This window comes from Cherax quadricarinatus, unplaced genomic scaffold, assembly GCF_038502225.1.
Source record: "Cherax quadricarinatus isolate ZL_2023a unplaced genomic scaffold, ASM3850222v1 Contig3070, whole genome shotgun sequence".
NCBI lineage: Eukaryota > Metazoa > Arthropoda > Malacostraca > Decapoda > Parastacidae > Cherax > Cherax quadricarinatus.
The window spans coordinates 6,064-23,759 of NW_027198096.1; the positions used below are offsets into that span (position 1 = coordinate 6,064).

The following is a 17,696-nucleotide window of genomic DNA, read 5'->3' on the forward strand; positions in this document are numbered from 1 at the left end:
TCAGAAGAGGCGAGTATACTCAGTATACTCTCTGGCTCCTTCCTTATATCTCCCGCCTCTCGCAGGTATTTACAAGTGTTAGTATATTCGCAAGTCTGTAACTTTCGCCAACATACGTAAGAAATTATGTTTATCAGGTTGTGCTGAGTTGGTGGAATGTTCTTGGTAAATGTGAGAGCTAGAAGAATGTTGCTGTGATGCCTAAATATTTTCTTCCTTGATGTTGGTAAAGGTCTCTCCAACCACGTAGTAGTAATAGTAGTAGTAGTAGTACAATAGTAGTAGTAGTATAGTAGTGGTAGTACTGTAATAGTAGAAGTAATATGTTGGTGTTATTAATGGTATGGTTAGTTAGGTTTATGTGCACGTAAATGACTTAAATAAGACAATTGTAAAAAACTGCAAATATGTGTACTGAACCTGAATAAAAGCTAACGTAGTTATTTCAGGATGACGGAAGATGGGCGGCCGTTAGATGGGCGGCGATCGACAGGTGGGCGGCGGGTGTCAAGTGGGAGTCAGTGGCAGTGCCACCTGGCTACACCTGGGGAGCGTCTGGCATACCTGAGGCACTCTGGACACCTGTCTGACCTGACTATCACCTTCCCGGGCCACCATGACATCATACAGGTCAAAATTTTCTTGATGTTGGTATATAGGGCCACTGAGCAGCGTACACCGTATTGAGCTCAGGTGGACATGACACAAAACTGAACTGTTTACCTTGTTCCTCTCAAACTTGTGGAAACCGCGACTAAAGACAGTTTAACTGTTTTTATTACTTGCTCTAAGTAGCCTGAGATCTGAATGTAGCAAGGAACCCAGTGGAAATAAGTCACTTTCACTTTATTTTGAGTTATCCTGGGCGTTGACCCCCGAAACTCTCTCCAGGTAAACTCCAGGTATCCAGGTAATCTACACATATGCATTTATGTAACTGTATTTATGTGTACCTGTACCTGAATAAACTTAATTACTTAGCATGCTGGTGACTGAAGCTACGAACAGATATACACAAATTATTAAGGAATTAAATTTAAGTTATTGTGGATTTTCTCTGCCATAGGCCACCAGGAACCTGATAAGTTGATCATTTAGCTGAACTTGCATTAAATAAGAACAAAGGAGGAACAATGCAGTAGGCCTGTTGGCCCATATTGGCCTCATCTTCCACTTATACACTTCGATCATGTCTCCCCTCATTCTTCATCTAACAAGTGAATGTAATTTAAGAGACTTCAATCTTTCTTCATAAGGAAGATTTCTAATGCTATGTGTTTTTAATAATCTTCCTGGCCTGCTAGTGTACTCGCATATAATCTAGTGATACCAGTGAATAGCAGAATACAGTGTTGTAGTAGCAACTAACCAGTATTATAATGGTACTTAGTGGAGTGGAGTGACTTTCATTAGTTTCTTTTTCTTGAAATACCAGACGTTACTGTGAATTTCATATAACCTGTAGTTACCAGCGGTCGCAATATACACAACGAGAAGCAATTATTACTACAGAAAAAGCGCCCTTCCTCCAAAATTTGCACCAGTCAACTATAGTGATAATATAGCATTTATTGTGGTGGAGACGGAAAAAAAAAAAAAAAAATAGAGAAGCTAGATACAGCGATTGATAAACAAAGGTGGAGGCTCGACCGTTCGTCATTGTAGGAGTGCCAGCAGTCACCGGCTCTTCAACACGCAAGTTATACTTTTGTATCAATCAAATCACATATTACTCGGGTAGATAATTTCCAGTAGATCCTTCATGTGTTAGCTCAAATCACCGACCAGTATGGTTTAAATAAGTGACCCACTGATCAGATCAGATAGACTGGTCCGAACCCTTGACTGGTCCGAACCCTTGACTGGTCCGAACCCTTGACTGGTCCGAACCCTGGACTGGTTTCAAACGGTTTCGTTGTGCACCACCTAGCAGGTTATTAATAGAATATTCAAGAGGTTGCTAGTAGAATTGCAGTAAATCAACCATTCAAATCATTATGAAGCTGTGTGTAGTCTGTGGTCAGTCAAACAAACGGGCTTCCACATGCATAAATTGTCATTTCTGTGGAAATTGGTGTCACGCCCCTTGTGCAGATATCCAAGAACTAGCTACAAGCAGTATTAAAACAGGGAAGTGTTTTTGGGTATGCCCAAATGAGATAAATCTGTGGACTAAAATCACAAGGGTATTAAAAGAGGTCAACATCAAAGCTGCTTTCATAGAAAACCTGGAAGCTTTCTACAACAGATGGGAACATAAAAAGTCCGGGCTGAATGGTACTGCCCTTGATACTGGCCATGTAGTCAGAAACTGTAAGGCTGGAGATGATGTCCTGGTAGTCAGTAAATGGGGGGCTGATAGTGCTGTCCTGGGAGACAGTAATGGGGAAGCTGGAGGTGCTGTCCTGGGAGACAGTAATGGTGAAGCTGGAGGTGCTGTCCTGGGAGACAGTAATGGTGAAGCTGGAGATGCTGTCCTGGGAGACAGTAATGGGGAAGCTGGAGATGCTGTCCTGGGAGACAGTAATGGTGAAGCTGGAGATTTTGTCCAGGTAGTCGGGAATTATACGCAGGAAGGAATACATATGAATGACCTCATAGGGGACAGGAGCCATAGTAGGGAAACAAGTGTAGTCAAAGATAAGATAAAACCAATATTGCAAACTAGAAATACCGCAGGAAATAGCAAACAAGAGGACTCCACTAGCAATAGTGAGGATATATTACCAAAAACAAATGGTGGGAGCTCCATTGTTGGTGCTAGGGAGGATAGAAGTAAGACAGGGAAACATGCACCAACAGGGAATACAGTCACAGAAACCCAAGGCAAACGGAAACCAAGCCTGTGCACATACTATGCACTCGGTATCTGCTGGCATGGGAAATCTGGAAAAACAGATGGGACGTGCAACTATGACCACCCTAGGAAATGCCATGCCCATATGACAACAGGAAAATGCAAACTCCCTTCCTGTAAGCTTTTTCACCCTGAACTGTGTACCTCTTCAGTACAGGAAAGACTGTGCTATAACTTAAATTGCCAGGCATACCATCTAAAGGGGACAAAAAGATACAAAACATCCAGGCCATGGGAAAACCTGGGTAGCCACAGCCACTCAAGAGGGAGAGGTTTTTTAGTGCCAGGAAGGAAAAAAAACTGGCAGGAAATGGCAGAAATCGTACACCAAATCCAGTCATTCCTGGAGTGGAACCACAGTCGATGGCCTCCACTCCAAACCAACAGATACAGATACTAATGCCGGAAAAAAAATCCCCCCCCAGTACCAACAATACCACCAGTCCGATAACATTCTTCTTTGCAAATATACAGGGTCTAAAGCCAGCAACAAACAACAAAATACCTTTCATCCGTGGACTGCTTGCAGAGGCAAAGGCAATGTTCGCGGCTTTCACTGAGACCCACATAAAGGATCACTTGGACAACGAAATATGGATCCCAGGTTACAACCTATACAGATGTGACAGAGTGAACAGGCAAAAGGGGGGGGTTGGCCTGTACATTGCAGAGTCACTTGTTTGCACAGAACTGCTAAATGCCTCAAATGATGTAGTGGAAGTTTTAGCAGTAAAGGTCGAGAACCAAAACCTAGTCATTGTGATAGTCTACAAGCCTCCGGATGCAACATCCCAGCAATTCCAGGAACAGCTGTTAAAAATTGACCACTGTCTGGAAAACCTTCCAGCTCCTGCACCCAACATCTTGCTCCTGGGGGATTTCAACTTAAGGCACCTAAAATGGAGGAATATAGCAAATAATATTGTTGCAGTAATAACACCAGGAGGCAGCTCTGATGAAAACTCACACTCACGCGAGCTTTTAAATCTCTGCACAAAATTCAATTTAAACCAGCAAATAATAGAGCCTACTAGACTGGAGAATACACTAGACCTCATCTTCACTAACAATGATGATCTGATAAGAAATATCACCATATCAAAAACAATATACTCAGATCACAACATAATTGAGGTTCAGTCATGTATGCGCGGAGCCCCAGACCGACATAATGAGATTAGTCACGAGGGAGCATTCACCAAATTCAACTTCAATAACAAAAACATAAAGTGGGACCAAGTAAACCAAGTCCTAACCGATATAAGCTGGGAAGATATACTAAGCAACACAGACCCCAACTTATGCCTAGAACAGATTAACTCGGTAGCACTCGATGTATGCACAAGGCTTATTCCTCTAAGAAAAAGGAGGAGTAGATGTAAAACAGAAAGAGACAGGCGCTCCCTTTACAGGCGACGGAAAAGAATAACAGAGCGGCTAAAAGAGGTCAATATATCTGAAATGCGTAGGGAGACACTGGTCAGAGAAATAGCAAGCATCGAACTTAAGCTAAAAGAATCCTTTAGGAGTCAGGAATCGCGGGAAGAACTAAAAGCCATAAATGAAATCGAAAGAAACCCAAAGTATTTCTTCTCCTATGCCAAATCAAAATCGAGAACAACGTCCAGTATTGGGCCCCTACTTAAACAAGATGGGTCCTACACAGATGACAACAAGGAAATGAGTGAGCTACTCAAGTCCCAATATGACTCAGTTTTTAGCAAGCCGCTAACCAGACTGAGAGTCGAAGATCAAAATGAATTTTTTATGAGAGAGCCACAAAATTTGATTAACACAAGCCTATCCGATGTTATCCTGACGCCAAATGACTTCGAACAGGCGATAAATGACATGCCCATGCACTCTGCCCCAGGGCCAGACTCATGGAACTCTGTGTTCATCAAGAACTGCAAGAAGCCCCTATCACGAGCCTTTTCCATCCTATGGAGAGGGAGCATGGACACGGGGGTCGTCCCACAGTTACTAAAAACAACAGACATAGCCCCACTCCACAAAGGGGGCAGTAAAGCAACAGCAAAGAACTACAGACCAATAGCACTAACATCCCATATCATAAAAATCTTTGAAAGGGTCCTAAGAAGCAAGATCACCACGCATCTAGAAACCCATCAGTTACACAACCCAGGGCAACATGGGTTTAGAACAGGTCGCTCCTGTCTGTCTCAACTATTGGACCACTACGACAAGGTCCTAAATGCACTAGAAGACAAAAAGAATGCAGATGTAATATATACAGACTTTGCAAAAGCCTTCGACAAGTGTGACCATGGCGTAATAGCGCACAAAATGCGTGCTAAAGGAATAACAGGAAAAGTCGGTCGATGGATCTATAATTTCCTCACTAACAGAACACAGAGAGTAGTCGTCAACAGAGTAAAGTCCGAGGCAGCTACGGTGAAAAGCTCTGTTCCACAAGGCACAGTACTCGCTCCCATCTTGTTCCTCATCCTTATATCCGACATAGACAAGGATGTCAGCCACAGCACCGTGTCTTCCTTTGCAGATGACACCCGAATCTGCATGACAGTGTCTTCCATTGCAGACACTGCAAAGCTCCAGGCAGACATCAACCAAATCTTTCAGTGGGCTGCAGAAAACAATATGAAGTTCAACGATGAGAAATTTCAATTACTCAGATATGGTAAACATGAGGAAATTAAATCTTCATCAGAGTACAAAACAAATTCTGGCCACAAAATAGAGCGAAACACCAACGTCAAAGACCTGGGAGTGATCATGTCGGAGGATCTCACCTTCAAGGACCATAACATTGTATCAATCGCATCTGCTAGAAAAATGACAGGATGGATAATGAGAACCTTCAAAACTAGGGAGGCCAAGCCCATGATGACACTCTTCAGGTCACTTGTTCTATCTAGGCTGGAATATTGCTGCACACTAACAGCACCTTTCAAGGCAGGTGAAATTGCCGACCTAGAAAATGTACAGAGAACTTTCACGGCGCGCATAACGGAGATAAAACACCTCAATTATTGGGAGCGCTTGAGGTTCCTAAACCTGTATTCCCTGGAACGCAGGAGGGAGAGATACATGATTATATACACCTGGAAAATCCTAGAGGGACTAGTACCGAACTTGCACACGAAAATCACCCACTACGAAAGCAAAAGACTTGGCAGACGATGCACCATCCCCCCAATGAAAAGCAGGGGTGTCACTAGCACGTTAAGAGACCATACAATAAGTGTCAGGGGCCCGAGACTGTTCAACTGCCTCCCAGCACACATAAGGGGGATTACCAACAGACCCCTGGCAGTCTTCAAGCTGGCACTGGACAAGCACCTAAAGTCAGTTCCGGATCAGCCGGGCTGTGGCTCGTATGTTGGTTTGCGTGCAGCCAGCAGCAACAGCCTGGTTGATCAGGCTCTGATCCACCAGGAGGCCTGGTCTCAGACCGGGCCGCGGGGGCGTTGACCCCCGGAACTCTCTCCAGGTAAACTCCAGGTAATAACTTAAATTGCCAGGCATACCATCTAAAGGGGACAAAAAGATACAAAACATCCAGGCCATGGGAAAACCTGGGTAGCCACAGCCACTCAAGAGGGAGAGGTTTTTTAGTGCCAGGAAGGAAAAAAAACTGGCAGGAAATGGCAGAAATCGTACACCAAATCCAGTCATTCCTGGAGTGGAACCACAGTCGATGGCCTCCACTCCAAACCAACAGATACAGATACTAATGCCGGAAAAAAAATCCCCCCCCAGTACCAACAATACCACCAGTCCGATAACATTCTTCTTTGCAAATATACAGGGTCTAAAGCCAGCAACAAACAACAAAATACCTTTCATCCGTGGACTGCTTGCAGAGGCAAAGGCAATGTTCGCGGCTTTCACTGAGACCCACATAAAGGATCACTTGGACAACGAAATATGGATCCCAGGTTACAACCTATACAGATGTGACAGAGTGAACAGGCAAAAGGGGGGGGTTGGCCTGTACATTGCAGAGTCACTTGTTTGCACAGAACTGCTAAATGCCTCAAATGATGTAGTGGAAGTTTTAGCAGTAAAGGTCGAGAACCAAAACCTAGTCATTGTGGTAGTCTACAAGCCTCCGGATGCAACATCCCAGCAATTCCAGGAACAGCTGTTAAAAATTGACCACTGTCTGGAAAATCTTCCAGCTCCTGCACCCAACATCTTGCTCCTGGGGGATTTCAACTTAAGGCACCTAAAATGGAGGAATATAGCAAATAATATTGTTGCAGTAATAACACCAGGAGGCAGCTCTGATGAAAACTCACACTCACACGAGCTTTTAAATCTCTGCACAAAATTCAATTTAAACCAGCAAATAATAGAGCCTACTAGACTGGAGAATACACTAGACCTCATCTTCACTAACAATGATGATCTGATAAGAAATATCACCATATCAAAAACAATATACTCAGATCACAACATAATTGAGGTTCAGTCATGTATGCGCGGAGCCCCAGACCGACATAATGAGATTAGTCACGAGGGAGCATTCACCAAATTCAACTTCAATAACAAAAACATAAAGTGGGACCAAGTAAACCAAGTCCTAACCGATATAAGCTGGGAAGATATACTAAGCAACACAGACCCCAACTTATGCCTAGAACAGATTAACTCGGTGGCACTCGATGTATGCACAAGGCTTATTCCTCTAAGAAAAAGGAGGAGTAGATGTAAAACAGAAAGAGACAGGCGCTCCCTTTACAGGCGACGGAAAAGAATAACAGAGCGGCTAAAAGAGGTCAATATATCTGAAATGCGTAGGGAGACACTGGTCAGAGAAATAGCAAGCATCGAACTTAAGCTAAAAGAATCCTTTAGGAGTCAGGAATCGCGGGAAGAACTAAAAGCCATAAATGAAATCGAAAGAAACCCAAAGTATTTCTTCTCCTATGCCAAATCAAAATCGAGAACAACGTCCAGTATTGGGCCCCTACTTAAACAAGATGGGTCCTACACAGATGACAGCAAGGAAATGAGTGAGCTACTCAAGTCCCAATATGACTCAGTTTTTAGCAAGCCGCTAACCAGACTGAGAGTCGAAGATCAAAATGAATTTTTTATGAGAGAGCCACAAAATTTGATTAACACAAGCCTATCCGATGTTATCCTGACGCCAAATGACTTCGAACAGGCGATAAATGACATGCCCATGCACTCTGCCCCAGGGCCAGACTCATGGAACTCTGTGTTCATCAAGAACTGCAAGAAGCCCCTATCACGAGCCTTTTCCATCCTATGGAGAGGGAGCATGGACACGGGGGTCGTCCCACAGTTACTAAAAACAACAGACATAGCCCCACTCCACAAAGGGGGCAGTAAAGCAACAGCAAAGAACTACAGACCAATAGCACTAACATCCCATATCATAAAAATCTTTGAAAGGGTCCTAAGAAGCAAGATCACCACGCATCTAGAAACCCATCAGTTACACAACCCAGGGCAACATGGGTTTAGAACAGGTCGCTCCTGTCTGTCTCAACTATTGGACCACTACGACAAGGTCCTAAATGCACTAGAAGACAAAAAGAATGCAGATGTAATATATACAGACTTTGCAAAAGCCTTCGACAAGTGTGACCATGGCGTAATAGCGCACAAAATGCGTGCTAAAGGAATAACAGGAAAAGTCGGTCGATGGATCTATAATTTCCTCACTAACAGAACACAGAGAGTAGTCGTCAACAGAGTAAAGTCCGAGGCAGCTACGGTGAAAAGCTCTGTTCCACAAGGCACAGTACTCGCTCCCATCTTGTTCCTCATCCTTATATCCGACATAGACAAGGATGTCAGCCACAGCACCGTGTCTTCCTTTGCAGATGACACCCGAATCTGCATGACAGTGTCTTCCATTGCAGACACTGCAAAGCTCCAGGCAGACATCAACCAAATCTTTCAGTGGGCTGCAGAAAACAATATGAAGTTCAACGATGAGAAATTTCAATTACTCAGATATGGTAAACATGAGGAAATTAAATCTTCATCAGAGTACAAAACAAATTCTGGCCACAAAATAGAGCGAAACACCAACGTCAAAGACCTGGGAGTGATCATGTCGGAGGATCTCACCTTCAAGGACCATAACATTGTATCAATCGCATCTGCTAGAAAAATGACAGGATGGATAATGAGAACCTTCAAAACTAGGGAGGCCAAGCCCATGATGACACTCTTCAGGTCACTTGTTCTATCTAGGCTGGAATATTGCTGCACACTAACAGCACCTTTCAAGGCAGGTGAAATTGCCGACCTAGAAAATGTACAGAGAACTTTCACGGCGCGCATAACGGAGATAAAACACCTCAATTATTGGGAGCGCTTGAGGTTCCTAAACCTGTATTCCCTGGAACGCAGGAGGGAGAGATACATGATTATATACACCTGGAAAATCCTAGAGGGACTAGTACCGAACTTGCACACGAAAATCACTCACTACGAAAGCAAAAGACTTGGCAGACGATGCACCATCCCCCCAATGAAAAGCAGGGGTGTCACTAGCACGTTAAGAGACCATACAATAAGTGTCAGGGGCCCGAGACTGTTCAACTGCCTCCCAGCACACATAAGGGGGATTACCAACAGACCCCTGGCAGTCTTCAAGCTGGCACTGGACAAGCACCTAAAGTCAGTTCCGGATCAGCCGGGCTGTGGCTCGTATGTTGGTTTGCGTGCAGCCAGCAGCAACAGCCTGGTTGATCAGGCTCTGATCCACCAGGAGGCCTGGTCTCAGACCGGGCCGCGGGGGCGTTGCTCTGGCAGTACTGGTGTTACTGCTAGAATATAAGTATCTCTGGCAGTACTGGTGTTACTGCTAGAATATAAGTATCTCTGGCAGTACTGGTGTTACTGCTAGAATATAAGTATCTCTGGCAATACTGGTGTTACTGCTAGAATATAAGTATCTCTGGCAATACTGGTGTTACTGCTAGAATATAAGTATCTCTGGCAATACTGGTGTTACTGCTAGAATATAAGTATCTCTGGCAGTACTGGTGTTACTGCTAGAATATAAGTATCTCTGGCAGTACTGGTGTTACTGCTAGAATATAAGTATCTCTGGCAGTACTGGTGTTACTGCTAGAATATAAGTATCTCTGGCAGTACTGGTGTTACTGCTAGAATATAAGTATCTCTGGCAGTACTGGTGTTACTGCTAGAATATAAGTATCTCTGGCAATACTGGTGTTACTGCTAGAATATAAGTATCTCTGGCAATACTGGTGTTACTGCTAGAATATAAGTATCTCTGGAGCAATACTGGTGTTACTGCTAGAATATAAGTATCTCTGGCAGTACTGGTGTTACTGCTAGAATATAAGTATCTCTGGCAGTACTGGTGTTACTGCTAGAATATAAGTATCTCTGGCAGTACTGGTGTTACTGCTAGAATATAAGTATCTCTCGCAGTACTGGTGTTACTGCTAGAATATAAGTATCTCTGGCAATACTTGTGTTACTGCTAGAATATAAGTATCTCTGGCAATACTGGTGTTACTGCTAGAATATAAGTATCTCTGGCAATACTGGTGTTACTGCTAGAATATAAGTATCTCTGGCAGTACTGGTGTTACTGCTAGAATATAAGTATCTCTGGCAGTACTGGTGTTACTGCTAGAATATAAGTATCTCTGGCAGTACTGGTGTTACTGCTAGAATATAAGTATCTCTGGCAGTACTGGTGTTACTGCTAGAATATAAGTATCTCTGGCAGTACTGGTGTTACTGCTAGAATATAAGTATCTCTGGCAATACTGGTGTTACTGCTAGAATATAAGTATCTCTGGCAATACTGGTGTTACTGCTAGAATATAAGTATCTCTGGCAATACTGGTGTTACTGCTAGAATATAAGTATCTCTGGCAGTACTGGTGTTACTGCTAGAATATAAGTATCTCTGGCAGTACTGGTGTTACTGCTAGAATATAAGTATCTCTGGCAGTACTGGTGTTACTGCTAGAATATAAGTATCTGTGTCAGTACTGGTGTTACTGCTAGAATATAAGTATATCTGGCAGTACTGGTGTTACTGCTAGAATATAAGTATCTCTGGCAGTACTGGTGTTACTGCTAGAATATAAGTATCTCTGGCAGTACTGGTGTTACTGCTAGAATATAAGTATCTCTGGCAGTACTGGTGTTACTGCTAGAATATAAGTATCTCTGGCAGTACTGGTGTTACTGCTAGAATATAAGTATCTCTGGCAGTACTGGTGTTACTGCTAGAATATAAGTATCTGTGGCAGTACTGGTGTTACTGCTAGAATATAAGTATCTCTGGCAGTACTGGTGTTACTGCTAGAATATAAGTATCTCTGGCAGTACTGGTGTTACTGCTAGAATATAAGTATCTCTGGCAGTACTGGTGTTACTGCTAGAATATAAGTATCTCTGGCAGTACTGGTGTTACTGCTAGAATATAAGTATCTGTGGCAGTACTGGTGTTACTGCTAGAATATAAGTATCTGTGGCAGTACTGGTGTTACTGCTAGAATATAAGTATCTCTGGCAGTACTGGTGTTACTGCTAGAATATAAGTATCTCTGGCAGTACTGGTGTTACTGCTAGAATATAAGTATCTCTGGCAGTACTGGTGTTACTGCTAGAATATAAGTATCTGTGGCAGTACTGGTGTTACTGCTAGAATATAAGTATCTCTGGCAGTACTGGTGTTACTGCTAGAATATAAGTATCTCTGGCAGTACTGGTGTTACTGCTAGAATATAAGTATCTCTGGCAGTACTGGTGTTACTGCTAGAATATAAGTATCTCTGGCAGTACTGGTGTTACTGCTAGAATATAAGTATCTCTGGCAGTACTGGTGTTACTGCTAGAATATAAGTATCTGTGGCAGTACTGGTGTTACTGCTAGAATATAAGTATCTCTGGCAGTACTGGTGTTACTGCTAGAATATAAGTATCTGTGGCAGTACTGGTGTTACTGCTAGAATATAAGTATCTCTGGCAGTACTGGTGTTACTGCTAGAATATAAGTATCTCTGGCAGTACTGGTGTTACTGCTAGAATATAAGTATCTCTGGCAGTACTGGTGTTACTGCTAGAATATAAGTATCTCTGGCAGTACTGGTGTTACTGCTAGAATATAAGTATCTCTGGCAGTACTGGTGTTACTGCTAGAATATAAGTATCTCTGGCAGTACTGGTGTTACTGCTAGAATATAAGTATCTCTGGCAGTACTGGTGTTACTGCTAGAATATAAGTATCTCTGGCAATACTGGTGTTACTGCTAGAATATAAGTATCTCTGGCAGTACTGGTGTTACTGCTAGAATATAAGTATCTCTGGCAGTACTGGTGTTACTGCTAGAATATAAGTATCTCTGGCAGTACTGGTGTTACTGCTAGAATATAAGTATCTCTGGCAGTACTGGTGTTACTGCTAGAATATAAGTATCTCTGGCAATACTGGTGTTACTGCTAGAATATAAGTATCTCTGGCAGTACTGGTGTTACTGCTAGAATATAAGTATCTCTGGCAGTACTGGTGTTACTGCTAGAATATAAGTATCTCTGGCAGTACTGGTGTTACTGCTAGAATATAAGTATCTCTGACAGTACTGGTGTTACTGCTAGAATATAAGTATCTCTGGCAGTACTGGTGTTACTGCTAGAATATAAGTATCTCTGGCAGTACTGGTGTTACTGCTAGAATATAAGTATCTCTGGCAATACTGGTGTTACTGCTAGAATATAAGTATCTCTGGCAGTACGGTTTGTATGGAGATATCAGTGACATAAAATACAAAGTGTGTGGACAGAGACAGGGCCATACACTAGAGCATATATCTTAGTGACCAAATATCCAACCTTTGAGACATCTCCATAAAATTCTCACAGGATATGGCAAAACACTTCATTTTTAATTATAAGATATCTCAAATCATCAGACTGCAATTAAGTCTTGTATTAACATGATGAATGAATTGTGTTTTCAAGAGAATACAAATCCGGTGGCCCGGTGGCCTGGTGGCTAAAGCTCCCGCTTCACACACGGAGGGCCCGGGTTCGATTCCCGAGGGTGGAAACATTTCGACACGTTTCCTTACACCTGTTGTCCTGTTCACCTAGCAGCAAATAGGTACCTGGGTGTTAGTCGACTGGTGTGGGTCGCATCCTGGGGGACAAGATTAAGGACCCCAATGGAAATAAGTTAGACAGTCCTCGATGACGCACTGACTTTCTTGGGTTATCCTGGGTGGCTAACCCCCAGGGGTTCAAAATCCGAACGAAATCTTATCTTATCTTAATTATGTTGAATGTGTTAAGTGGTAACGAGCCACTTTTTCTTGAATTTGAATCAGCATATAGTATTGAGAAGTAATTATCGTATATGTAATAACTAAAATTTGTAATGATGTAGCCAGAAGTAAATTTATATAGGCATAGCCACACAAGTATAATTATCATACATATGGTAAATTACTAGAATAACCTAGAAAAGGCCTTTTTTGTTATTAAAAGACAAACAAAGTGACTTTTTTCCATTGTGTCTTGCCCGGTAGGGTTTGGTAAAGAGTTTAGTTTAGTATCAGTATTACGCACACCATACCCATGGTTTGGGAGATAGTCAAAAGATTAGAGGTACAAAATGGGTTCAGGAACAGCCGCTGAACAACTTACATGTTCATATCTGATCACAGTCGTAATCAACCATTGATGCAGATATGAATTAAGTCACACACACGCAATGCTTCACTTACAGTGAGCAAAGTCAGGGTATTTTTTCCAGAATGGTCTGTAATAAACCATTGTGGATAAAATAATTTGACATTTATTAAACTTTTCTTTGTGAATTGTCTCAGAATTCATTAATATGATCGCATTCCAGTACATAATGACGCAGGTTGTGACAATAGTCCACCTGGCAAAGTTTACATTTAGTTTGGTTAGTTGGTTTTAGTTAGTCTCCCAAAGATACTGGTAACCCAGCCGGAGCCGGACGGTAGCGACATCCAAGAGTCCTCTTGGTAAAGACCCTTTGTAACCTCTGTAATCTAGTTTTTTTTTATTTCCGCTCACAGAATGAGCTAGCTGCTGAGGTAGCACAACTAATCTTGGTCTTGGTCTCCTGCTTGAGCAGGTCCATCGCTGGGTCCTGGCCATAAGTTCTCCAGTCTTCGAGGCCATGCTGTATGGTCCCCTGGCCGAGGGTGACCTGCTGCACCTTCCGGAAGACCCTCCTGAAGCCTTCAACTGGCTCCTAGATCATATATACCTCAACCACAGCCAGCTGCCGGGGGTGCAGCTGGCTCTCCAAGTATACCAGCTAGCTGCTAAGTACCAGATGGATCCTCTGTGCAAGCTGTGCTCCCAGGTGAGGTTCCCACATGCTTGAACCAACTCGTTCACATTGTCATGTAGGGGGGTAATGATTAGCGGAATATGGGGGTAAGTGGAGGGGGTCAGTAGTAGGTAGGTGACAGTCGTAGGCAGTAGGAGGGGTGAGTGCGGAGGTAGGTAAGTAATGACAGGTCAGTGGTGACCACCACGACACTCTCATTAACTCTACAATACTCACTAACATATGCCTCGCCCACTCTTCACTCATATATAAACATAATAAAATATAAGAAATAGGAATAGCAAATAACGGGGACAGTGAATATTACTATTTACTCAAACACAGTTTATTATTACGTCTTTGTACAATAATATATTTGGGAACAGAACATTATTGTGGTTTAGATAAATGGGATGGTACACATAAGCAGTGAGACAGGGAATACAATCAACTTGACGAAAATGAATATAACTTACAATATAGCACAGAGGACAGTTCACTACAGGAACTAAGCCACCGGTCCCAAGACCTACACAGCACGAGTACTGCGCCAAGCCAGTACTCTGCCCAATGCCTCCAACAGTCTCCTCCAGAGACTTCAGCAGCCTTCTCCCGAGCCCTGCACCCCAGCAGCAGCTCCGCTCGAATCTCATGATCATGCTCTTCCTTGGGCTTTTATGGTAGTCAAAGTACCCCCTCCCCAATGGTGTATGTACCACGTGTTGCGACCTGACGCCGAGCTCTGACGCTGTTAAGAACAAAAGACCTCAGACGTGGGCGTGGCTACAGACGTCTGCCAAGGCAAGGTGTGACCATATAATTGGTTAAATTAGGTCTCCCCAGAGACCTCACAAGCCCAGCTGGACTACATCACATCCCCCTTTCTCCCCTAATTTAAAATATCTGAGAACTAGGACAATTTGTCCTAGTTATTAGACTATTTTAATCCTAATCCCTTAAATCTATTACAATACAAAGACAAAATTATACATAATACAATTATATTTCCCTCAACCTCCTCAACTACCACAAGGTAGCATAATCAGTACACCTGGCAGTTGGTCAGCATAATAGTCGCTCTCTGGTGCAAAGCCTCTTTACCCGTCATTTCTCCTTAAACCTAAATATCGGGCTCCAGTGCCTTCCCTACTTCTACTAGAAATGCACTAGCCAATGCTAGTCACCCTCGCACGTTAACCATTGGGCCAAACCTCTCTAGGCTTCTATGGCGTGGAAAACTGCTCCAACGGGTTGCATTCTTTCAAGTAACTGCAACTGGACCACTTCACGACCACCAAGGTCGCATTTTCGGCACACTTCACATGCACACTACAACATCTGAAAATCGAGACAGGGCAGGCATCGCAGCTAAGACCCTCCATTATCCTATGCCACTACTAGGATTCACTGGCCTCATAAAACAAGGCGGCCATAATCACTGGACCGTTTTCAAGGTCACCTTATTCCACACAGGTAACACTAACACTTCTGGCAAGTCAAAGTAGGCTGGGGACATCTCACATTCTTAATTGTCTCTCATGGCTGGCAGGGCATCCCCGCATACCGGTCGTACAGGTCGACCAACAAGGCAGGATACACCTCCATTCCGCCCTTGAAAGCAGGCTGGTCCCAGCAGCTGGAGTCCATCTCCGCGGCTCACTTCCTTCCACATCTCGGAGAATGGCAGCTCCATCATAGTAGATTCTCCTGTCCTGGCACACCAGCCAGAATCCCTCACACACCACTGCAGCATCACCGCCATCTCCTCCTTTTGAGCTAGGCAGCATCGCAGCAAGGCCGTATCACAGCAGCACACAGCACGGCCACAGCATCTCAACATCACCGCACGACCGCAGCATCTCAACATCACAGCACGGCTGTATCACAGCAGCACACAGCACGGCCACAGCATCGCAGCATGGATACAGCATCGCAGCACGGTCGTATCACAGCAGCACACAGCACGGCCACAGCATCGCAGCATGGCTACAGCATCTCAGCACGGCCACAGCATAGCAGCACGGCTACAGCATCTCAGCAGCCGACATCAGCAGTAGCAGGCTATGGTCAGTTTCTCGAGGTGAGGTGAGGTCACTTCAGGTCATCAACAGCAGGTGCGGTCACCCATCCCTGGCAACTGCGGGTAACTGGCGGTCCGTGGGTGATGGTCACAGAGGCTGGGTGACGCAGACAGACACCCACTACACTGGATGACAGACCAGGGCAGCAATACATCTACTGGGGCACATCAGCTGGGTGACTGGGCATATCAGCTGGGTGACTGGGCACATCAGGTGGACAGCAATTATAGGCAACTCTTCAATGGGTGACAGTTGTGGGTGAGTCTTCCAAGGTGGGCTGGGTGACTTCTCATTCCTCTGTAAATATTCAATTTCGGCCAGTAATTGCTTCCCCCAAAAGTCTCACCCAAATACTGATATTCTCCACCATTTATCTCTAACCAACAACCACTCCACCAAATATAATATTACAACCAAACAATTATTCAGACCCACCGTCTGAAAAAAAGGTCAGTTAAGGTCACTAGGATTATAATATCACACTGAAATTTACTTTAACTTTACACACACAAGAAAAAAAAATGGTAGCATAACATAAGTATAACCGAGCAGTCAAAAATAAGGCACATGGGACTGGTTCCTACTATAAAAATAAGAACCACCACCGCTTAGACACCATGTCATGTAGGGGGGTAATGATTGGCGGAATATGGGGGTAAGTGGAGGGGGTCAGTAGTAGGTAGGTGACAGGCGTAGGCAGTAGGAGGGGTGAGTGCGGAGGTAGGTAAGTAATGACAGGTCAGTGGTGACCACCACGACACTCTCATTAACTCTACAATACTCACTAACATATGCCTCGCCCACTCTTCACTCATATATAAACATAATAAAATATAAGAAATAGGAATAGCAAATAACGGGGACAGTGAATATTACTATTCTACTCAAACACAGTTTATTATTACGTCTTTGTACAATAATATATTTGGGAACAGAACATTATTGTGGTTTAGATAAATGGGATGGTACACATAAGCAGTGAGACAGGGAATACAATCAACTTGACGAAAATGAATATAACTTACAATATAGCACAGAGGACAGTTCACTACAGGAACTAAGCCACCGGTCCCAAGACCTACACAGCACGAGTACTGCGCCAAGCCAGTACTCTGCCCAATGCCTCCAACAGTCTCCTCCAGAGACTTCAGCAGCCTTCTCCCGAGCCCTGCACCCCAGCAGCAGCTCCGCTCGAATCTCATGATCATGCTCTTCCTTGGGCTTTTATGGTAGTCAAAGTACCCCCTCCCCAATGGTGTATGTACCACGTGTTGCGACCTGACGCCGAGCTCTGACGCTGTTAAGAACAAAAGACCTCAGACGTGGGCGTGGCTACAGACGTCTGCCAAGGCAAGGTGTGACCATATAATTGGTTAAATTAGGTCTCCCCAGAGACCTCACAAGCCCAGCTGGACTACATCACAACATCAGTCAT

At 43.8% G+C, this 17,696-nt stretch overlaps 2 protein-coding genes across 4 annotated transcripts in view; one reads left to right on the plus strand and one right to left on the minus strand.

Annotated features, from left to right (window-relative positions):
- The window catches only part of LOC128705209 (BTB/POZ domain-containing protein 6-B-like), an 18,829-nt gene continuing 1,133 nt past the window's right edge, over positions 1-17,696 (plus strand). Inside the window, exons 1-3 of one of the 2 annotated variants that reach the window (XM_070081546.1) lie at positions 1-65; positions 441-630; positions 13,980-14,213. In XM_070081546.1, the coding sequence (XP_069937647.1) occupies positions 451-630; positions 13,980-14,213 (414 nt within the window). In that variant the 5' untranslated portion in view covers positions 1-65; positions 441-450. The remainder of the gene's footprint in view (positions 66-440; positions 631-13,979; positions 14,214-17,696) is intronic. The other variant, XM_070081547.1, reaches the window with a different exon arrangement.
- Positions 14,511-17,696, minus strand: part of LOC138851966 (uncharacterized) — a 23,743-nt gene continuing 20,557 nt past the window's right edge. Inside the window, exon 2 of one of the 2 annotated variants that reach the window (XM_070081549.1) lies at positions 14,511-16,558. The gene's annotated coding sequence lies outside the window, so the exon portion shown is untranslated. Of the gene's footprint in view, positions 17,559-17,696 lie in introns of both variants that reach the window. The other variant, XM_070081548.1, reaches the window with a different exon arrangement.